Genomic DNA, 23,239 nt, shown 5'->3' with positions numbered 1-23,239 from the left:
AGGGAGCCGGCAGCTGAAGAAATGGAATGCTAACATGCCAGCACAAGGGGAGGCAACGTCATGAGTCATGTCAGCCTGGGGCGAGCAGGCCAGGGGGTAGGAATGTTCATGGGGTTGCGGGCAAAGGAAATGAAGACTCGAAATGCCCACGCGGACAGCCTGACAGCCTTGACTTTTCGTTCTCCTTTCTCGCTCTCTCCTTTCTTCCTGTAGAGGAGTTTTCTTAGACACCATCCTCCCCCGTCGAGACGACAATGGCATCAGGCCAACCATTGGCCAGCGTGTGCGGCTCAGTCAGGGAGACATAGCTCAAGCCAGGAAGCTGTACAAATGCCCAGGTAACTGAATCGCAGGGGTTCCAGGGCCTCCAGAGCACCATGGAGACCACTTAACTCAACCACCACAGGCAAACATCCCTCGTGCTGGGAAGACTCCTTGGGGGACATGAAGAGTCTCCCCCTTGGCAGTTGTCATTCCTGGCGTGCTGAGGTGCTGGACAGTGCAGAAAGCCTAGCGGTGGAGGGGCTGCAGGTGGTGAAGCAAACAATAGGTCTTAGAGCCCACAGCTTAACTTGTGGGAAGCTTTGGAATTCTCCGGCAAAGCCCTGACGTTCAGAAGAGGAAGAGGCGTAGTGGTGCAGTAGTGAACGGGAGTCCAATGCGGTGTGCCTCCCATAGGGGTCAAAGCACTCTCCTTTCTATGGGGGTAGGGGACGTGGGTTTGGTAAAACAAGAACCCCAGGTTTTGCAGAAAGGCAAAGAGTGAAGGAGAATGCTTTTGAAAGGGTAGAAGCCAGCTTCCCAAACACTGGAAGGCAGAGGGCATCTCAGTGCTGTAAATGAGATCATTTCTATGGGCTTGGGCTCTCCTAGCCATCCAGGGTGCTAGTCAGTGGCCAGTATTCTGCCATTGGAGATGGGACGGTACACTGGATCCAAGCAGATGTCTGCTTCTCTGCCAGTTCGAAACCCCCCGCCCCTTGGCTTTGCCCTCTTTGCTTCCATCTCGTTGCCTTCAGCACTGTCACCCCCGCCCCCCTTGCCTCCCAGCGGGGAGCTCACGTTGGCCCCTTTAAGCTGCTGAGCTTCAGTGTAAAGCGCTCCTTGACAGCAGCCAAGTTTTTACCAGTGATGGGTGAGAAGGCGATTTGGTGGTTTGGGGGGCAAGAAAGAAATTCCATTACCAAAAGGTCCAGCAACCTTTTCCAAACTCCCAGACCAAACACGTGGTTCGATCATGGGACAGAATATTTGGAATAGGGGCCATCTTAGAAAATTGGACTCGCAGCTTTTTTTCAAACGACACTGCCGGCAGCACACGCTCACTCGCAAAGCGACAACCATACTCGACCCCAAAGGACCGCAGTGCTGGCACTGCTTCCCTCCAGGCCACCGTTCTGGGAGACCCCCCGACCATCTGTGCCCTGCACCTGCACAGAAAAGATCTCTGGCTTCCCCAGCTCGTGTGCAAAGGACGGGGTGCTCAAAGGACCGTGTGGGACTGCTCCATCATGACACTCTGGGAAATAAGCCCATCCAGCTATTAGTCATCTGGGGGCATGTTAGGGCTGAAATACAGGATACACATATCATATAACCTTGCTGAATTGAAAGAGGAACCTTATAGCGTTCCCTGGGAAATGCCATAGTATTTATTTAGTTATAATGTATATGCTTCTTACTTCCCGAAAGGATTGGAAGCAGCTGGTAAATACCATGGAGCCATGCAGTAATGTATGTGTTCTTGCAGAACGTTGACGATTATTCTAAAATAATTTCCATGGAACCCTCGGGGGTGTTCACTGCTGGGCATAATCCTCATGATGCCTGGCAGTTGTTCGGTAACATGATATTGAAGCCCCGATATCCAGGATTTCCTGAGGCCGATATGGGCCATTCTCCAGCTCTTCCTTCCTGCAGCTCCAAAAACTGCATCTTCAAATAGTTTCAAGTAGTAACTGAAAGCAAGGGTGGTTGCGGCGCAGACGCTGAATTGCATGTAGGAAAAGAAATGTAAGGAAGTGTGTTTCCCACACTCTGGAGGTGGCCCCATGAAAGGAGGGGCACTCAGCAAACCGATGTACCTGTCTTTGGGGTCTGAATCCCTAGAGATGAGGGGATACAAAAGCTGCAGCTTCCAAGCTTACGCATAACCTTTTCTTTTGAGGACAAATTAGGGGAAATATTTTTCACATACATAGGACTAGGTTCTAGACTCCAGGCAACCCTCAAACATTCAAGGGCAGAATAGCCTACTCTAGAATATTCCAGCTTCCTGTGCTTCTGGTCATTTTCCTGTTTTCTTGACTATTCCGTAGCTCTTTCAGAGGTGGGTAGCAGAAAAAGAAGAGACAAGATTCCAACTAACAGCTGAAATAAATTTCAAAGCATTTTCTTTTTGCTCCATGTGCTTGCACTTTTGTATTCTCTCTGCCACAGATATTATTAGCAGTAATTATAACGGCCACTATGTAGGGGGGGAACTCACAGTGTGCTGAGCACTGCACTGAGCCATTTCATGTAATGCAGATGGTTTCTTTAACCCTCTAGGTAGGTCCCACCCATTTCACAGAAAAGAAAACTGAGGCCCAGCAAGGCTGGGATATTTGCCCACCACCAAACAGCTGGCTAGAGAGCTGAAATTCAAACCTCTAGGTTGTACTCAATCCTGAGAGGCTCAGAAGAAACCCCTGGGGTGTTACTTTTTGGCCCCCAGGCCCGATTTTTGCTTTTATTGACATGTATTTGCTTTTATTTTATTGACATTTTGCCAGAAAAATGTCAATCTGCCTGACATGCTTTTTGCCAAGGTGTTCTGAGAGCTTTGGCTGGTAAAGGGGTGAATTTGCTCAGCAGCCCTGTCCAGGGGGCTGCATGGGCGGGGAGTGTGTGCACATGCCTGGATCACACGTGTTGTTTTGCTTGTGCAGCATGTGGGGAGACCCTGCAGGACACGACGGGAAACTTTTCCGCACCCGGTTTCCCGAATGGCTACCCTTCTTATTCCCACTGTGTCTGGAGGATATCGGTCACTCCAGGGGAAAAGGTAGGTATGAAACCACCTCAGGAAATGACAGCGCATTCTTTGAGTTGGGTGAGGCATGAGGAACTAGTATTATTATTAAGAGTAATAATAATAGCTGTTATGAGCACCTACTATGTGCCAGTCACTGGGCAAGCTTGCTTAACGTTCATGATTTCTGGACTTTCCCACCAGCCTCCCCCATGCAAATGGAGGCCTATGTACTAAATGTCTACAGGGGCTATAAATCAAGCTCACAGTATGTAAAACAAAGTAGGTGCCACCCTCCTCCCTTGATAAATACACCATCAGGATGCCCTGGAAGGTGAGGATCCAATTTAGAATTCCTTGACACCTCGGAGCGCTGTTCTGGAAGGTGGCACTACAGGGAGAGCTAGCCCCCAACCACGGCTGGCCCCTCTTCCTCTTCCCAGTCCCAGCTCCATCTAGGAGCACCCAGGGCAACCCCCAGCCCACAATCCCAAGCACCCTCCACTCCTACCTTGCAAACAGCTGTTTCTTGACTCCTTCTCCAGTGGAGGTGGACTGGCCAGGTGTGCTGTCCACCCTCGGGAGGCTGGATCCAGGGCAGAGGTCCTTGTACACCTGGAAGTGGCCTCAGGGCTATTTGGGCAGGGAATTCCAAGGTCCTGGTCTCCTGAGGTGCAGTCTAGGAGCTGGGAAAACTCTGTGTAGGCAATTCCTTTGGTTCTGAAGATTCCATGACCCTCTAAACTTGAGCCCAGCTCAGGGGTCTCTTTTGCCCTGGTCCAGGGGTGGTATATTCTTAACCTTTCTGCAGGGTTCATCTCCTTATATCCATTATTTGAACAAGGAATCCGAGGCCCAGACATTTTTAAAATTGCCCACATTCAGAGGAAGATATAGAACTGGGAACTGGGGCTTCTGCACCTCGAAGCTTGTATTTTTCCCTACACTTCACTACAAAGCCAAGGATTCTTCATGTTGTCTCAACCCAGATGCAGCTACTTTTGCATCTCTGCCCCTCGGGTCTGTCTCCCTGCAGTCATCCTGTCGTGGCTTCTCTCACAGGATCATGACTGCTGGCTATTTGGCCGTCCCCTTTCTAGACCCTAAGCTTACTGAGTACAGACGTGGTTCACCTCAGGCCCAACACAGCCCATGGCACAGAGTCATACAATAAGTATTATTTATTGAATGGATGTGTAGATGGATGAGCGGCTGAATGGGCGTGCGGTGGGAGGTGTTGGATTTTCAGGTGCCTGTAGCCAATCTTCAGATATTCCTAATTCATCACTACAAAAAAAATGTCCACTTAAGTGTTGAGTTAAATATACTGTGATAACTAGAGAGAAACAATGGCTTAGACCATTGTGAGCATTTTCTACAGGCTGGGCGCTATTCTCAGCATATCGTGTGGAGTCTCTCATTTAATCCTCACAACAGCTTCAGGTGATTGGCACTATTACCACATCACTTTGCAGTTAAGGAAATGGACTCGCTTAAGGCTACTCAGTTTGTTGTATTGGGATTTGACCCCAGGCAATTTGACTCTGAGAGCCTGAATGCTTAACTATCATCCTAAATTATTCCACAGAGGGGACAGGCTGATAGACATTTGAACATGCATTCATACACACATACTCACATGCACACATACACACACACACGCACACACACAACAGCCACACGCACACATCCTTCCTCTGGCTCTAAGCATTTATGACTGTGTGGTTGTCATCGTGAGCCTGAGAAACTTCAGACCTGTCTGCCTTGGGCAGTTGAGGTCCCTGTGCCTGCAGGAGGCATCCATGGGAGGGAAGAAGGGGGAGGGGGAGGAAGGGATCTGGCAATCCCTAAATTGTTGAATTGCCCTGAATAGCAGAGGCTCTGTGATCTGTTTGAACTGCATGAGATTCACCAAGCCTTAATTATTATTGCTGACTGGGGGCAGGGAGAATATATCATTGAAATTCCAAAACCAGTTATTTCAACTTCTGCTTCACCCACCCAGCCTTCCCCAGAGCTGCTGGTCATCAGCAAACTTGACTGATTTGAGTTTCACCTCTTGTTCATCACCTCTTCCCCTATGGTCTTTATGGTTCACTAACATACTTAAATAATTAGCCTGAATAATTATCCATTCATTCAGATCGTGAACGTGTTACCAAGGAAGTTGTAATAACATTTCCTTTCTGAAATTTTAAAAAGCAAAGGCTGAAGAATTACATTGCAACCAGTTAGCAAGGATTACCGAGCCCTTCCACCTGAATGCTAGCACCGCAGGAGAGACGAAAGAAATCTAAATACAACCCCTGTCTTCAAGGGACTTAGAGTTTAGTTGGGGTCCGCCCTTCACCCCTAGGGAGTCTCATTTAATTGAAGGAGGGGCATTTGCTTGGCACTGGTATCTTTTTAACTTCTGAGGTGATTCTAATCCACAAGCAGGTTGAAAGAAAAGTGACATCACACACACACACACACACACACACACACACACACACACACACACACACTACAACACAGCAGGTAAGCTGGCCAGTTATTTTCTGGTGCTGACTTCATCTCCTAGGAGATCACAGGGCTTTGTGGAAGACGGTGCTCCTTGTCCTGAGACCTGAACAAGGGAGCTGGTGGACACACTCAAGATGGGCAGCCTGTGTGAAGAGCACTTTGTGTGTCCGGTTCATGGTGCATGAAGTGTACGTTCAGTGTGGCTTGATGTTTGAAATCGCCATTCATCAAGTGTCTGTTATGTGCCAGGCATAGCACTACACACGCCATGTACAGTTTCTCGTGCAGTCCCCTCAACAGCCCAATGGTGTGCATGTTTCTTTCCAGACAAGGAAGCTAAAGGCCCAAGAGGACAAGTATTTTCCCAAGATTCCAGAGCCAGGAAGGGTAGAGCTGGGAGGAAATCCAGATCTGCCTGCCTCTAAAATGCCTGCTCTAGAGTCACTCTAAGATAGGGAGGGAGGAGTTCCAAAGAGGGAAAGATCATATCCATCTGGGAAATCAGGGAAGGACTCAGGGGGGAGGGAGGGGCCCCCTATCCAGGCATGGGAGGGTCTTATCAGCATGGATATATCAGGGTGCGCCAGGAAATAAGGTCACATGGGATGGGTGCTGGAGGCTCTGGAAAGTAATCAGAGCTTAATTTATGAGATGGGAGCATAGGGAGCTGCTGAAGTTTTCTGAGCACAGGAGGGATCTGGTAGACATGAGCTGTAAGTGCAAGATTGATCAAGAAGACCTAGTGTGCAGAATGGATGGGGGCACGGCAGGGAGGGGTTCCGGAATCATCTCAGCAGGAACAACGCAGGCAGGGCTGTTGAAGGGGCAGCGAGACTGACCTGGAGCGGGAACTCAGACATCTCAAAGGAAGAAAGTCCGTCAGCCCTGGGATAAGCAATAGAGGCCAAGGAGAGCTAACCCCAAGGTACAGCACCTCAGTGATTGGGGCGAGGGCGTCACCTACAGACAGGGAAGCTGGGAGGACAATGCTTTCTTTTGAGGTGTCCTTACCTCAAAAGGGGAGCGGGGAGGACGGGAGCCAGCCGAGGAGAGAGAACAGTGGACAGAGTGTGGTGGAAACCAGAGAGGAGAGGTTCAAAGCAGAGGGGCCAGAGAACAAGGACAAAGAACTCAGTCCTTTCGATGTGGCCGGGAGGGCACTGCAAACTTTGACCCGCAGCCCTCCAGCCTAAGGGGTTTACCCGGGGGTAAACCCTTACCCTAAGGGACCCAGGGCTGTAAGAATAGAAAAGAAAGTGCAGCGGAGGGAGGAGAGTGAAGACGCTAGAAAAAGATGAACTGCCCGATAGCAAGGTCCCCCCGAGTGGGAAAAGCCATAGATAGGGTCAGAGGTGCAGGAGCTGGGGCAGGGCGCTTCAGGGGACTCTGGAGAGCGAAAGGGCTGAGAGACGGTGGGCAAGGTGCACGCCGAGGACGGGCAGGGAGCCCACTTGGGAGCTGCAGCCAGACAATCCCGGGCACGTTGCATGGTGGGGCTTGAAGTGGGCTGAAGGGAGAGAGCAAACCTGACCTCGGTCTGGGCCGTCTGAGTTGGAAGGGGTGCAAGTCTGTAGGGCCCCCCCCTCCCCTTCCACTGCTTGTGGGCAGGGGCACCACTGAATGGCCTCAAGTGTGTCCAGAGGGACTGGAAACCTTCCTTCCCAGTCCCTCGGAACCCCCCTCCCCAGCCTTCACTCCTCCTCACCTCTTCTGCCCCCTCATTCCAGACACGTGCACAATGACCCTGCTGGACACACAGCGCGGCTCCCCAGATATCTCCTTGCTCTGCTCGTGTCAGTCCCTTGCATCAAAATTCTGTCTGGCCCTCCTTCTCTGGCCCCTGGACCCCTATTCTCCTTAGGTTAAATGCCACCTCCTCCGAGAAGCCTGCTCCAGATTTTCCCGGGCAGAATCTAGTTCTCCTTCCTTGGGGCTCCAGAGTGCCTTTCTGTCCATCCCTTTCTTCTCAGCATTTATTCCATAGTGTTCTAATTGGCTTGGCACATCTGCCCTTCCCTCATTCTCTGAGCTCCTTAAAGGCAAGTACTCCGTCTTACTGATCTTTCTATCTTGATTGGCCAACACAGACTGGCACTCAGTAGGTCAACTAACAATGGTGAAATGAATGAATAAATGAATGAACGGACTAACTGTAGGAAGGCTGTTAGACACACCACACCTCAGAAGAGTGAGGTCATGGCCAGGGGAACACTGATCACAGAGGTGCTCGGATGCACTCGGGTTCACCCCAAACCCTTTGGAATGATTGATGATGTTTTAAGATCTTTTCGTATCTCTAAACTCCATTGACCTCTTACCTCCTTCCAAATCCCCAGTCTCAGCGCATCCCGACCAGTCTTTTTAATGCATCTTGCTTTCTATAAACCACCAAGTGACTTCAAAAGCCCAAGTTATTCCCCAGACAGAACCAAAGAACCCATCTCCTCTGTTTATTCCCCATCCTGTTTAAGGTTTATTATTGAATGTCATGAGGTTTCCTGTGAATGTGCTTTTGAGAGGACACTCCTACTGTGGTCTGAAAGCTCTGTATGCTAAAGGGTAACGTGAGAACACCGCTATGCCAGACGTATCTTCAAAACTCCTCAGGCTTGGCTGCCAAAACTCACTTTACGGTAACTCTTTGCAGATCGTCTTAAACTTCACATCCATGGATTTGTTTAAAAGCCGCCTGTGCTGGTACGACTACGTGGAGGTCCGGGATGGTTATTGGAGAAAAGCCCCCCTGTTGGGTGAGTTGACTTCAGAAAGCCTTAAGAGAGGAGTGCTCAGATGCTGTCTGCGATGCTGTTAATATCTGGAAGGGTCCATCCCGCCAGTCACAGGAAGCTCTCACGGGTCGGTGTCATTGTAAAACTCTGAACACTCCATTTGGCCGCACATGTTAAAAGCTTTTAAAACTGCGAATACTCTTTGACCCAGCCGTTCCACTTCTTAGAATTTATCCTAGGGAACTAATTAAGGAAGTGTGCAAAGCTCTCGCTACAGGGATGTTCAGTGAAGCAGGAAACATTGAAAACAATTTAAATATTCAACAGTAGGGGTTAGATGAATAAATTATAATACATCTTTTCAATGAAAAACTATCCAGCCATTAAAAATAAAGTTGGAGGGGGCTATTTATTGATACAGAAAGATGTTCATTGTACATTGCTACACAAAAGGTGTTGCAAAATAGGATATGCAACATGTAGGATTCCGTTTTAACAAAAATACACTTGTATATCGATGCAGGCGTTGCAAAACCAGATGCCTTCGGGTATAAGGTGTAAATGAGTGAGATGGGGCTGGTATAATAAAGTAAGAAGTGACAGGGAGTGTGGCAAACTGGACAGTAAATATCCCGACTCAAATTACCCAAAACAAAATTACTGAAAACATTGTGCACCCTGGATTTGACTGGAAGAAACCATTTTGTGGTCTACAATATAAATATTCAGTAAAACAAGACATATAAATAAATAACACGCAGTGGTTATTTCAGGATGATGGAGTATTTTTTAAAATTATTCTGTTGTTGTTCTTGGTTTAGCTATATTTTCCAGTTTCTCTATGATGAGCATGTATTCTTTGGGGGAGATGAACAGTGCTTGAACTCATCCATGAAAAGGCAGGTGGACCTTTGAGTGAGAGAAGGTAGGCGGGTGGCATAAAGAGAAAAGTCAGTTCACTCAGGATTGGTCACCAGGGGCAGGTCTCTCAGGGTGACCAGGGAAGATTACCGTCATATAGAGGACAAATGGCATCAGTGTTAGGACAACGAACATGGGGACTCGTTTGGCCCAGAAATGTCCACCATGGTGGAGCCAGAATGAGAAGCAGAGTCATAAGGGGCCAGCTGGGAGGGTGTCCGCTTAGAGTGGGTTGTTCTCATTTTTAGAGTGCTATTCAGGGTGGGCTTCCGAGTTGGACCAGCGTAAGTTCGCGGTGCAGACTTTGTCCCTGGCATGTCTTCACGTAGGCAGAAAAGCCATACTTGTTATGCTTCGAATGACTGGCCTGAGTGTGAGCTGCTATTAGGACAACTGACCAAAGATGGAGGCCGGAAAGAAGGGAGAGAGCTAAGGTGGGGAGTTTCACTGCCAGACTGAGCCCAGCTTCGTTTCAGATTCTGGGGTAGATCGGAAGAGACAGGGACAGAGGGTCTGGCTGGACCCAGGGGGGCCTGGCAGGTACTAAGCTTCTGTATGGCCAAAGAGTCTCAGCCAGATCAGCTACCACTGAGAAAGGCACACAAGCCCACTCAGTCCAGAGGGCCATGAGTTTAAATTCCTAAAGGTACAAATAGACAGGAATTTGTAAAGAAGTTTTGATGAGCGCCCTTGCACTCTGAGAAAGGAAGCACAGGGTGGGGGGCAACCTCATGGTTTGGTGTGTATACTTCTGGATTATTTGGCTCTTTTACAAGAATGCATTCAGATATTATTTTATAATTAATAAAAGAAACTGTTTGGGAGGAGTTTCATGATAACATGGAATCTCGGGGACCTTAGAGTCACTTAATCACACACCTTCATGAGAAAACCACACTCCCCAAGTGCAAAACCAACTCGCTAAGGCCACACAGCCTGCTGGTGGCTGAGATCAGGTCAGAACTTAGATGCCCAGCTGATGGGGCAAGGGGACTGCTGAATCTAGAAGGGGCTCCCCATAGGACTGCCATGATTCGTTGTTTATCTGAAATTCAAATTTAACTGGGCTTCCTGTATTTTTGTTTGCTAAATCTGGCAACCCTATACCCCCCAGGGAATGTGATAGACTTTAAAAAGCTCAGGAGGGGGAAGCTCTCTGTTCCTAAAGTTCCATGGAGAGGGCCAAGGCACGCTCCTGAAAATGGGCACAGGCAGAGGGATTTCCAGCTGTTCCTTGAACTTGAAACAAGAATTTTCTCGCTGCAGATCCTGGGAACTCTGATTACACGTTCAGTGATTGGGTGGAGCTTTTGCTGTCCGTCATTATCCATGATGGTTTTTTGTTTGGGTTTTTTTTTGTTTTGCTTATATTTTACACACTTTTGCAGTGAGTGTGTGTATGTGTATGTGAGAGTGTGTGGATGTGAGAGAGAGAGAGAAAGAGAGAGAGAGAGCGAGAGAGAGTGTGTGCGCGCGCGCGCCGAGTGTGCTGTAGCCAAGGCATGGCCCAGCGCCTGTAACCGTCATTCTTCATTTGCAGGAGTTCTCCTTTGCCAACTATTTGGCCTGCTCTGATGTTTCCAAATGCAGTTGTTAGTGAACTTTTGTGTTTGGAACAAGTGCATTGTGTGGGCCGAGCTGGTCCCTGGGAGGGGTCAGTGCCATGAAATCTGCTGGGAGGAGGCAGGTCAATGCCCCTTTGGCAGGAGAGAGAGCGGATTAGGGCGGATTGTGAAAGTATGCATCTTGCTCTGAAAAACTGTGCATCGCATATTTTCCCAGGGCAGTGTGTGAAAATCCAGGCATAATGGACGCATAACGTTTTATGAATGAACCCTTTATGACTCCCCATGGAGTCCACTTGTAGTGTCCTCATCTGCATTTCCTCTTCTTGATATCCTTATTAAACTCCTCCTCCAAAGGCAGGAACCAGATTTCAGTTTAGGAATCTGACACCTTTTCTCTAGTCCATTTTCTCTCCAGCCTGCTAGTCTCCTTGGGAGAAGGGTGTTTGGGGCCCAGCTTTTCACATAGTGATTAAAGGGAAATGTAAGTAGATTGAGAACATTTCACGGCTGCTTAAAGATAGCAGGTTGTTTTTTCAGTGTCGGGGGTCACTGAGGAGATTGCACCTAAAGAGGGGAGGAAGGTGGCCGCATACAGAACCATCCAGTAATCTGAAACACTGGCCTGTTAATTGGATTCCCCTCCCTTATTTCTGCTAGAGGAATTACTCTAACAATGCACTTTTGTAGGCAGAACGGTCCTCGGGCATTCTGTCCCCCCACAACGCACACAAAAACTTTTCTTCCGCCTTCCCTGAAGTGGGGAGGGAAGTTCAGAAAGGCCAGGCTGGCCAATCAGTGTCGCGTGGCTCCTCTACTAAGGGCTCTCTGGGCAGGGGCGGCCCCCCAAGTGAGCAGAACCGATGGCATGAATCGAACTGGCCAGCCTGGGATTGCCACAAGTTTGCTTCAGGGTTTGAGTCTTTGATCTTCATTCCTACGTGTCTGTTTCCAAATTGGGAAATGGGAATAGTGATTACATTCCAGACAGCAGATTTGATGTCTGCCGATCCGAAAAAGGTGCAGTGTTCAGAACTGCACCTCAAACAGAGGAGTTCCTTTGCATGGTGGTGGCGGTGATGGTGATGATGATGAAGAGCGTGAGACTGATGATTGCCAAGGTTCAGATCCTGCTGCCACTTACAATCCTGAGTGTAACTCAGCTCAGATTCTCCAAAGCTCAGTTTTTTTCAGAAATGAGATTAATAATAGCACCTATTTCAGAAGGTAGTAGGGGGGCAAATAGAGAATCCATGTAAAGTGTGTAGGACAGCGTCTGGCATAGTCTGGTTCAATTCCAAAGGGAGCTTTTGTCAGAACCATTACAGTGAAGGTGAGAATCTGGAGACATCAGTTCAGGGACAATGTAGACGGTTCTAGTTAAGAATTACAAGGTGATCTGGGGAGACGTTGCTTAGACATAAATTTGTAATTTATTCTACCAAGTCTAGCTCTGCCAAGGCAGTAAAACATGCCTGAACCAGTAATTCCTGTCTCCTCCGGGGTACGGAGCAGAGGTGGGTGGTCCTGTGGCCCTGGGCTGCGTGGTTTCTTAGGCAGCAAGGTGGTGGAAGTCCCTCTCTCTTTTGAAAACTTCCCCAGCGGCTGTGACAGCTGGGGTTTTAAAAGGAGAAATTTGGACTTGAAGCTTGGTTTGGCTAAGAGAGTTCCTTTTGTGAACCGTCATTGCTTCACTGCTGTTCAGTGGCTCCGTCTTTTCACTCGTGAGCAATACTTCCCCAGGCTTACATGCTGTTTTCCAAGAACTAATTGATACTAATTGGCCATGCCCGAGGAACCGTTATTGGAAGTGTACAGACTTCTGATGGATTTTTCCTTGCCCAATTCTCAACAGCAGTTTTAGCTCATCTCCCTTAATATTAAGCTCCCCAAATCCGAAAGGCTACAGGCAACCAGAATCAGAAGGAAATGGAAGATTAGCAACCTCTACCCCTGTGTCTCCCCAAAGAATGTCGACCACAGTTGGCCACTAGGAAGTGTCTGTAGTGACATTTATTACTCCCCCAGTCTCACCCCCCCGCCCCAGTTCTCAGAAGGGCAGAGCAGCGTTACAGCTTCAAGCGGTCGATCCAGTGGCTAACACAGTGCTGGCCATAAGAGGATACCCACTAAACATCTGTCAAATGGACTTTAAAACATTTTTTGGAGATAAAATTCATGCCCCATAATACATCTCATCATGAGCGCACGTAAGTCAGTGGTTTCAGTGTGCTCACAGAGCTGTACAGCCACCACAGTCTGAGAGCATCTTCATCATCCCCCAGAGAAGGCCCATAGCCATTAACCGTCACTCCCCCTCCCCTCCACGTTAAATGGATTCTTGAGTGACTCACACAGTCAGCGCTTGGTGGAGCCACGGGCGCTTTCCGTTCCGAGAGACCCTGGCTGGTCTGTGTTGTGAGCTGATGATGAGTATGACTCAGTCCATCTCCCACCCCACCCCCGTTCTTGCCCTGGCTGCCATCCTTATGTGGCATTGGAAATTATATGGCCAAGGATGACCATGTCCTGGGAAGGCCTGGCCTTCCCCCTTTGCCTCCGTAAAGGGTCCAAATTTCACACAATGTACCCAAGTGTCTAAGAAATACACATTTATTTGTATGTTCAATACCACAAGTTCAGTAGCAATTATGAGCCCCTTTCCGTCAGGTAGTGGGAACTTAATTACAGTCCATTTGTGGTTTCCCGCAGGGTGCCAGGCCTGGTGTCTGGCACATTGCCATCCAACTGGCATCGCTGAGATGTCCCCATCCCCCTCTTGTCTCCAGTCCTCTGTCCACCTCAGTGGCTGCGGTGAGTCCTCCTCGGCTCAGCCCTAGGCCAGTTCAGATTGGTACCAAGTCCACATCTCCCTAGAAGACGTTCTATGGGAGACGTGCTATGGCTCCCCAGGCCCTCTGGGCTATGGGAAAGTCGCTTCCATCCCCTCCCAGGAGTCCTGTTGCTGCCGTCGTGTCCCGCTTTCCCTGAAGAACTCTGCATGCCAGTCTCCTGGCCTAATGTCTTACGAAAACACACAGACACTCCTGTTCTGACCCCAGGTGGGACATGGGGAATCCAGGGTCTTGTTGCTCCTCCAGGCTGTGCCAGGGACTGCCCTGGGGGCACAGCTCTCTGCTTCTTCCAGCTTCTTAAACCTCCTTGGGGTCTCTATCAACCTTCTCCACCCAGGGCACAGGGTCCTTTCGGAGGTTCCATGGTGCCCTCTCCAATCCTCTCTCCCTCTAGGAGAGGATTTGCTCCTCCATCCTAGGAATCTTTCTAAGACTACAAGGCAGGGGAAATGTGCTCTTATTCACTGTGTATTTTCCCAAATCTTTGGTATTGTGGCCAGACGTGTGGAATTCAAAAGCCAAGAACTGATTTTGTCATCATGTGTCCTCTGGCAACCCTTCCCCGAGACAAGGAAGGCGTAAGGCATGCTCCCCAAATAGAAGGGTGTATATGTAATAGAAATACCAGGGAGGACACTCACCACTCGCTCAGACCACCATCCCACCACTGGCCTTGCTGGGACGTCCTCATCCCCCTCAGCACCTCAACAAGACCCGCTGGTGGGGAGGGGGTGCCTGGGCCACACTCAGGGTATCTGATCGATTGGAGTCCGAGACTCTCCTGAAGGAGGCGTACAGGCGTGTGACTGTTTCCATCCCAGCTTTTAATCCCGTATGTGCTACAGGATGAGTTGCCCAGCGAGGACTGCTCACCTTGAACTGCATTTGAAGCAACACTGCTCTCTCTCTGCCTCACTGAGTCCCTCCGTCCTGTCCGCCAGCAGCCTGACCATTCTTTTCCGCTCCCCAGGTAGGTTTTGTGGCGACAAAGTCCCGGAGCCGCTCATCTCCACAGACAGCCGGCTCTGGGTGGAATTCCGAAGCAGCAGCAACATCCTGGGCAAGGGCTTCTTCGCGGTGTATGAAGGTTTGTTCATGATGAGAGGAGCCGCCGGCGTGGTTCCTGATGTGCCTCAGTCCTTCACATGCAGCCGGTGTCCCTTCCCACCGTTGCACGTGTGGCAGCTGCCGGAGCCCTGAGGGTGGGGCAGCACCGTCCCCTTCTCCCACCTTATGGAAGCTGAGAGGCTAGCTGGGCTCCCTTCAGGACAGGCGCCATCTTCCTGTCACCACCCAGAGGGGATGGTGTTGTGTTGGGGGTTATAGAACACTTTGGAAATGAAAGCAGCCTCTGAATAGCTGTGTGAGCCTGAGCAAAGAATCCAAACCTCTCTGAGTCACATTTGTGAAAAGAGGACTTTGGACAATGTCAAGGAATTTCCAGCTACATTTCTTGGAAGGGCCTCCGAGGCCATCATGGTGGTTGAGTTGAGGGAACCAATAGGTCTGGGCTCTAGGCAGCTGCCACCAGGGCAATTCTGCTTCTGTTTGTTCCACATACTGGGTTTCTCTGGCTGGTTACCCCTGTGCCCGCCCTCCACCCAAAGGAAAACACTAAATAGTTATTAAGGCCCCTTAGGGACTTAAATTGTCATTTTGGAGGGGCCAGAGCTTTGCTTTTATAAAGGAAATAGCGTGCGTGTGCGTGTGTACACATCACTCTGTACCAGAGACCTCCACTCTCTGTATCAGAATCACTGGGGGATCTCAAACCCCCGGTGATCACCCAGACACACTTGATCAGAACTTCTTGGGATGTGGCCCTGGCTCCCATAGTTTGAAAAATCTCCCAGGTGATTTTGATGCACAGCAAAGGTAGAGAACCACTGCTCTATACAGTTATTTTCTTATATGAGAAAAATTCAGAGTTGCAAACACAGGAGATTATGCCTTTCCGGAGGCACAGTCTTGGTTGAATGGAAATGAAAATGTTGGCAAGTGGAGCCACCTAGTGGTGTACTTCCTTAGTAAGGGTCTGACCAGGGACCCCCCTTTCCTCCTGGCTCTTTTTCTAAAGCTACCTGTGGGGGAGACATTAACAAAGATGCCGGTCAGATTCAATCTCCAAACTACCCGGATGACTACAGACCTTCCAAGGAATGTGTTTGGAGGATTACGGTTTCGGAGGGATTTCACGTGGGGCTCACCTTCCAAGCTTTTGAGGTAAGTACTGCTGATCTTAGACACTGTGCTCTATAAAGATACGTTTCCATTTTTTTTGGTTGAAAACAGGAACCTAAGAGGCCATTTCAAGTCCATGATGCATTTTGCCAGGACATCTGGTTATCAGAGCCTCTGCAGGCTTTGAAATCACATCTGCCTCCTTGCTGAAGGCTGCTGGAGAGGGTGGGGGAATAATTGAAGCAGAAGTCGTCTAGAATGGGATCCCAGGGCGTTTTGTTGAATCTTTCTTCCCTGTTTATCATAACTTAATCTCTTTGCAGCTTGATTCATCCTCGACTTGCACAAGTAGGAGACAGCTTGGAAAAGCCCAGGACACGTTTGGGTCCTTTTGTCTCTCGGTTAGATTTTCAAGAGTGATATTTAGGTTCCTTTCTTAAATTGAAAACCTTAAGGCTAAGCTGCTGTCTTTCACGTTGTCTCCGTTTCTCCGTTTAGATCGAAAGACACGACAGTTGTGCATACGACTACCTGGAAATCCGCGACGGCCCTGCGGAAGAGAGCGCCCTGATTGGCCACTTCTGTGGCTATGAGAAGCCAGAGGATGTAAAGTCCAGCTCCAACAGAATGTGGATGAAGTTTGTGTCTGATGGCTCTATCAATAAAGCAGGCTTTGCAGCCAATTTTTTCAAGGGTATGAATTAGCAGTTGTTTCCATTTTAGTCACAGGATGAAGTATTGCCCCCCTGGCCTAAGAATCACAAAACCCATAGGGAACCTTAGCACCAAACAAGGCTTCCTGCAGTGAGGAGGCAGCCAGCGTTTCAGAGCTGTGCGTAGACTCCCCAGCGGAGTTCACGACTGACTCGGGAACCGGCTCAGCCTTGGCTTCTTTCTTTGTGGCAGAAAGTTGTGCTGCTGCACTTGGAAATTAGGTTTATAAGTTTCCAAGGTCAACTTCATGAACCTTAGTGAAACTGAGCATTGGTAACAATACATATTTGTGTAGTCACTATCATTAATTGAGCACCTACTGTGTGCCAGGAACGGTGCAAGGTACTTGACTTACACTATGTCATTTAATTCCCAAAATAAACCTCTGAGCTGGGTTTAGATCATGCTTGATCAGGGTTGAGAAGGGCTGCTCAGGGTCACTCAGTTAAGTGGCAGATCAAGAATCTAAACACAGTCTGACTCCGAAGCTCAAACTCTTTCTAGAACATTGCCTTGCATGCCCTGATGTGGGCCAGAGAGGCAGCCCAGGTCTGCAGCTCCAGAAGCATCAGCTCCCAGTCTACAAGCCTACCCTCAAGTGGGCAGAGCTGGGCAGGGGGCGGGGGGAGACTGAGAAAGCGTGGCGCTCACAGGAAACAAACCTCAGTGCCACCTTAGGGACTGACTGCTCTGTAAGATCTTGATAAAATCAGATGCAGAATGGCATGGGAAGACCAGCATTCCTGGCCCCAGCAGAGTGAGCTTCCTAAGACTCTTCTTTTTTTTTTTAACATCTTTATTGGAATATAATTGCTTTACAATGGTGTGTTAGTTTCTGCTTTATAACAAAGTGAATCAGTTATACATATACACATGTTCCCATATCTCTTCCCTCTTGCATCTCTCTCCCTCCCACCCTCCCTATCCCACCCCTCTAGGTGGTCACAAAGCACCGAGCTGATCTCCCTGTGCCATGTGGCTGCTTCCCACTAGCTATCTGTTTTGCGTTTGGTAGTGTATATATGTCCATGCCACTGTCTCACTTTGTCACAGCTTACCCTTCCCCCTCCCCATATCCTCAAGTCCATTCTCTAGTAGGTCTGTGTCTTTATTCCCATCTTACCCCTAGGTTCTTCATGACCTTTTTTTCCCCCTTAGATTCCATATATGTGTTAGCATATGGTATTTGTTTTTCTCTTTCTGACTTACTTCACTCTGTATGACAGACTCTAGGTCCATCCTTAGACTCTTTTGAATAGATAGGTTTTCCTTCTCTGCTCTCAGAGCCCTGGAATTCCTCAGACCACATGCTAAGAGGAAATATCGGCTATTCCCCAATGCATTGTGACTGGGCGCCCACCATCACACCAGCAGCCACTGAATGGAGATATCCAATCTGCAACTGGTGGTCCCCAATCAGTGACCCCTTCCTCCCTCCTCTCCCAGGGCTCCTGGCTGTGCTAACCCAGAATTCCTGGTCCCTTCCTTACTCTGTCTCCCCATCTGCCCCCTCTTTATCCCCTTCTCCCAGGTTTTAGGTGAGCAGATGGTGTCAGAAGAACCCACTTCAAGCTGTGTGACCCCGAGCAAGCATCCCTTTGTCCTTACTGAAGCCCCTGCTTTCCTCTCTGTAAAACAGGGAGAAGGAAATCTGCCCATTTTACCCAGCCAGCTGTGAAGCCCCAATGAAATGATGGCTGTGGAGACACTTCATAAGCTGAAAAGTACCACACAAGTGTGTGGGACTTTTTTTTTTTTTTTTTTTTCTGCTTTGAGCCATCTGGGGACAGCAAACCCAAACAGAAACAGAGCAGAATCCTAATGCTCTGAATAATTGGAGACAAAGTTTAATTCTTTCCCAAGCAAAAACAAACAAAAAACCAAAAACCCAAGACACATCAAGTGTATTTCAAATGCAGTTCGCCTAGTGGTTGTGGTGGGAAGAAGGACATGGGAGTCTTAGTAGAGATGCCTTAGTAGAAGTAGAGATGCACAGCCCTCGCCTCACCCTAGCCCAGACTGCACCTGCTGGGTGTCTCTCAGCCTGGGGAGACCCCCGTCTGACTTAGCGGCCGCACTGGTTGGGTCACCTACAGCAAGTTATAAAACCTCTCTGAGCCCCTATCTCTCTACCTGTAGAAACAATACTACCAGGTTATCGCAGAGTTATTGTCAGGAGAAAATGAAATAGCATTAAGTGAACACACATGGTGTCATGTTTAGTCCCATTAATTTTTTTTGCTAAGGAAGGAATCTCTGAAGTTATTTTTCTCTCTGGAAAAAATGATGTGACAACTTCTTGCAGTTGCCGTGTGTCACTTTCTTATCGCTGCTGTAACAAATGACCACAAATGTGGTGGCTTAAAACAATACAAACTTACCATCTTACAGTTCTCGAGGTCAGATTCCCTTGCCTTTTCCAGCTTGTGGGGGAGGCGCCTGCACTCCCTGGCTGGTGGTGCTCTTTGGTCTTCAAGCAGCAAGGGCAGCTGAGACCTTCTCGGGCTGCATCCCAGACCTCTGCCTCCATCATCACGTTTCCTTTTCTGACCCTGACTCTCCTCCTCCTGCTTTCAGTTGTAAGGACCCTTATGGTTACAGTGGGCCCACCCAGACGATCCAGGATAATCTTCCATTTCAAGAACCTGAAATCACATCTAATCACATCTGCAAAGTCCTTTTGGCCACGTAAGGGTAAGGCAACATCCCCAGGTTCCAGGACTATGATGTGGACGACTTTGGGAGACCTCATTTTACTTACCACGTCACAAATAATCGTGAGGTTTTATTCTAATTCTGTTTATCCTAATTCTCCTGTCCTTCTCCTTCCCTGACTTCCACCCCCAGGTCCGTAAATTAGGTGTTGGGGCTTCTTTCCAGTAAGACAACTGGTAACCAGTTGGCACTGGCCCACCCACATCTCATTCCTGGTTCTGCTGACGATCAGCATTGCAATCTTTGAGAGGACCAGCTAAAACTGGAGGTTAGGGTTTCCAGATTGAACAAATTTTTAAAAACCGTTTGCCCAGTTAAATTCAAAGTTCAGATAAAGAATGATCTTTTAGTGTATGTGCGTCTCAAATATTGCATACTGTACTAAGAAATAATTGCTCATCTGAAATTCAACTTTAATGGATCCTTCTGCTTTTTTTGTGGCAACCCTACTGGAGATTCCAGTCAGTGCAGTGGAGAGGGGTGTTTCTATCTGTGATGCTAAACCAGTTTGTAAGGGGCTGAGTCTAGAACCTTGGCCTGCTCTGAGCAGCCATGATAACTAGCTCCGTTTTAGTGGTTAGAAAATGCCATCTTCTCCCTCTTCTACCTTTAACATTTATTCAGCAGTCACCAAACTGTCTCAGGGGCTGTGGGACAGAGGAGAACATGGTGACAAAGGAGACCTGTGAGCCAGTGGGCAGTGATAGTGAAGTGTTGACATCGGAGGAGGGTCTCACTCAGCATGGGGGTGGGGTCAGCACCCAGCCTAGATATTCAAGGACATGTCAGTTGGCAAACAGCTTTTTAGATGCCTGTAAAGGTGTTAATTGAAGCCCATCTACACTAACTTAGTGCACAGGCCCAGCTTGACATCTTTTTTATGTTAAGAAGGACTGTAGAGGGCTTCCCTGGTGGTGCAGTGGTTGAGAGGCCGCCTGCCGATGCAGGGGACACGGGTTCATGCCCTGGTCCGGGAGGATCCCACATGCCGCGGAGCGGCTGGGCCCGTGAGCCATGGCCGCTGAGCCTGTGCGTCCGGAGCCTGTGCTCCGCGGCGGGAGAGGCCACAGCAGTGAGAGGCCCGGGTACCGCCAAAAAAAAAAACAAAGAAGGACTGTAGAGAGCCACATTTAGAAGAGAAGAACTATACAGCTTTGACCTTGACCCTGAATCTTAAAAGAGGAGTCAGGTCTGGTGGAAGCCTCTTTGGGACCTATTAAAGGAGAAAGAAAAGACATCTATCGAGTATGCCAGAGGCTGTACCAGCTACCTCACTTTGTCTTCAGGACAGCCCCTTGCTTGGCATCATTACCCCCATTTTAAAATTGAGGAAACTGAAGTTCTAAGGTGGCCGAGCTAGAAGTAGGCCCTGCATGTGTAGGACTTCACAGCTCATTCTCTCTCCTCTGCAGAGACCTGAAAGCCACAGGAAAGTTAAGTGAAGGGATTTGAATTTTTGATTTGATGCTGACATCCGTCACCCTTCTGCCATGGGAGTATAGGGAGAAGGGCCCTGGATCCAGCCTCTGCAGTTCGGGGTCTAGCCCTGCCCGCACACTTCTTACCAGCTTGCTGCTCTCAGGGTCAGTTTTCCTTTCTGAGACTTGATCCTACCTGCTTTGTCCTCCTCCGTATTCACAGTGCCAGACCCACGGGGGCTCCATAAATACTTACAGGGCAGTGGATGAATGAATAAGGCTCAGATTCTCATCTGTGGATTGGGCTTCTTGCTCCCTGCTCTGCCTACCTTTCAGGGTTCCCACACGGGTGAATGAGGCCAGAGACCACAGTGCAGAGCAGCGCCGTCCAGCAGAAATAGGAGGCAAGTCACAAATGCAAGTCATGAATGTAACTTTCAACTTTCCAGCAGCCACCTTACAAAAAAAAAGCAGAGAAAGAAAGAGGCAAAATTAGTTTTAATACTATATTTAATCCAATATATCAAAAATACTATCATTTTAATATGTAACCAATATACACAATATTAATGAGAGATTTTATGGCTTTTTTTTTCCCACACTAAGTCTTGGAAATCCAGTGTGTTTTACGCTCACAGCACATCTGAATTTAGAATAGCTGCATTTCAAGTGTTCAGTAGTCACATGGGCTCTAGCACAGGTTAGCCCAGGTCTAGAGCCCCGACACAGCCAGCTCTTCGTCAGCCTTTTTCCAGCAAGGCTGTCAGTAGGATGTCCTGTGAGCACACAGGGGCCAGTGCGTGTGTCAGGACTTCTCCAGTGAAAGAAAGTGGAAGAGTAACTACAAAGGCCACGCAGAAGAGCTGGACCAGCCAAAGAAGCTCTTGCCTTGGTGTCAGTTGGCGGGAGTCTCTGCCCAGGGCCCAGCTGGCATGTGGCTCTGCCAGGTGGCCTCTGCATCCCTCTCCTGGTGCCAGATGGAAGTCCCTCTCGGGGCCTGCTGGCCGGGCAGCAGGCAAGGCACCTCGCATCTCTGCTTACTTGGGGAGGTGGCAAGTGCATTTTCGGGTTGGCAGGGCCATTTTGGCGCCACAGTCCCCGCGTAAATGGGAGGGTTTCCCACCTTGATCCCCGTGCTCCACAGTCCCAGTGCTGATGGCCCACCATGGGATCTGTGATGTGGGGGACTGGCTCCCTTCAAGGTACTTCAAAAGCTTAGGGATGTGCCTTGCCTTCCCTTTCCTTAACTCTCTCTGAAACAATGTTTGGGATCCTACCTGAGTCATCTCATTATCTAACCTCAGAATGGTTCCTTCTTCCACTGGTACTACTTGGGAAAGGCCAAAAAAAGCCAGAGTCAGCAAAGCTGGTCCCTGATTCAGCTTCTTCTCCCACCCCCACGCTCTCCCAGATGTTTCTGGGTTGCTTGGCCTTGGCCACTGTAGCCCAGAGCAAGCATGAGCCTGTGGGCTTGAAGCAGCTGATACTTCATTCTAGTGTGGAGGTGATTCAGAGGACACGCAGGCTCCTCCTGAGAGCAGGGCCCCTGGTTCACTTCCATACACCCGAGCTGGAGCAGGGGTGGAAATGGCCAAACATCCCACTGCTCTTTCTGGAGAGAGCTCAGGTGTAAACATACCTTTTACCCATCTTCCTGGGCCAAACACCCTTTTGGAGGAAGTCTTTGGAGGAAATATACTCCCTTTGCTTTAGGTGCAAATCCAATCCACCAGCCTCTCTCCTTCCACATGGCTAAGATGGTGCCAGGAGACTTATCAGTGGTCCTCCTTTTCTTGCCTATGACAATCGTGTGTCCTGCCCATTGCATCTTCTGGCATCAGTCTCCTCTCCCCCAACCACCCAGCTTGGCCCTTTGTTTAACTTGCTCTATGTTGATGGGCTCTTTCCATGGTTCCTTTCCGCCCTCCCGCCAGTTTCTTGACTCTGCTGTGCTGCCTTCCTGCCCATCTAGTCTTCCTTCATTGGCCCATCCTTGATGCTTTTTCCTTCTTTCTGTTCCTGCCTTGTCTCTCTCTCCCCTCCCCAGGCCTACTCTACTCTTCCCTGATTCAGGGATGCCAGGTAACTGTATCCTTTTCACTACTCCCATCATTGTGTCTCTCCATCCACTGGAATTTCAAAAGCAACCCTGCTCTTTCCTAGAGCAATAGCTAATGTGTACTGAGTGTCTATATGCTGGGTACTTCACAGGCATCATTTTCACTCACCACAACCCTAACAGCAGATATTATTCTCGTCTTAAAAGTGGAGGAAGGCTCAGAAAGGTCAAATCATCCAGTTTACTGAAGGAAGATCCCCTGGTGAATCCAACCCAGGTCTGTCTGGCTCACTCGAAAGACTGGACTTTTTCTATTCCTCATTGTTATTGATTCTCCTCCTTTTATACTTTTTAGCAAATGTCAGAGAAAGTACTTTGCCTACTGTAAAGTAGTAAATAATTGCAGGATTGTTACTACTTTAGCAAACTTAATACTTATACTTGTCTGAAGCTAAGGACAACTTCAACCCCTTGTCTAGAGCATGTCTCCTAAACCCAGTCTCTCCTACTGACCAACTTATTTAAGCTTTTGTTGAGCCCAAGAACACATCACTCTTAGAGTCA

At 48.8% G+C, this 23,239-nt stretch overlaps 1 protein-coding gene across 1 annotated transcript in view; it reads left to right on the top strand.

Annotated features, from left to right (window-relative positions):
• Nucleotides 1-23,239, top strand: part of TLL2 (tolloid like 2) — a 127,674-nt gene that overhangs the window by 89,879 nt on the left and 14,556 nt on the right. Inside the window, exons 8-13 of the mRNA XM_060125707.1 lie at nucleotides 214-338; nucleotides 2,931-3,046; nucleotides 8,166-8,268; nucleotides 14,559-14,675; nucleotides 15,666-15,811; nucleotides 16,268-16,463. Coding sequence (XP_059981690.1) covers nucleotides 214-338; nucleotides 2,931-3,046; nucleotides 8,166-8,268; nucleotides 14,559-14,675; nucleotides 15,666-15,811; nucleotides 16,268-16,463 — 803 coding nt within the window. The remainder of the gene's footprint in view (nucleotides 1-213; nucleotides 339-2,930; nucleotides 3,047-8,165; nucleotides 8,269-14,558; nucleotides 14,676-15,665; nucleotides 15,812-16,267; nucleotides 16,464-23,239) is intronic.

Source organism: Lagenorhynchus albirostris, chromosome 16, assembly GCF_949774975.1.
Source record: "Lagenorhynchus albirostris chromosome 16, mLagAlb1.1, whole genome shotgun sequence".
NCBI classification, from domain to species: Eukaryota; Metazoa; Chordata; class Mammalia; order Artiodactyla; family Delphinidae; genus Lagenorhynchus; species Lagenorhynchus albirostris.
This window is presented reverse-complemented; position numbering and strand designations above follow the sequence as displayed.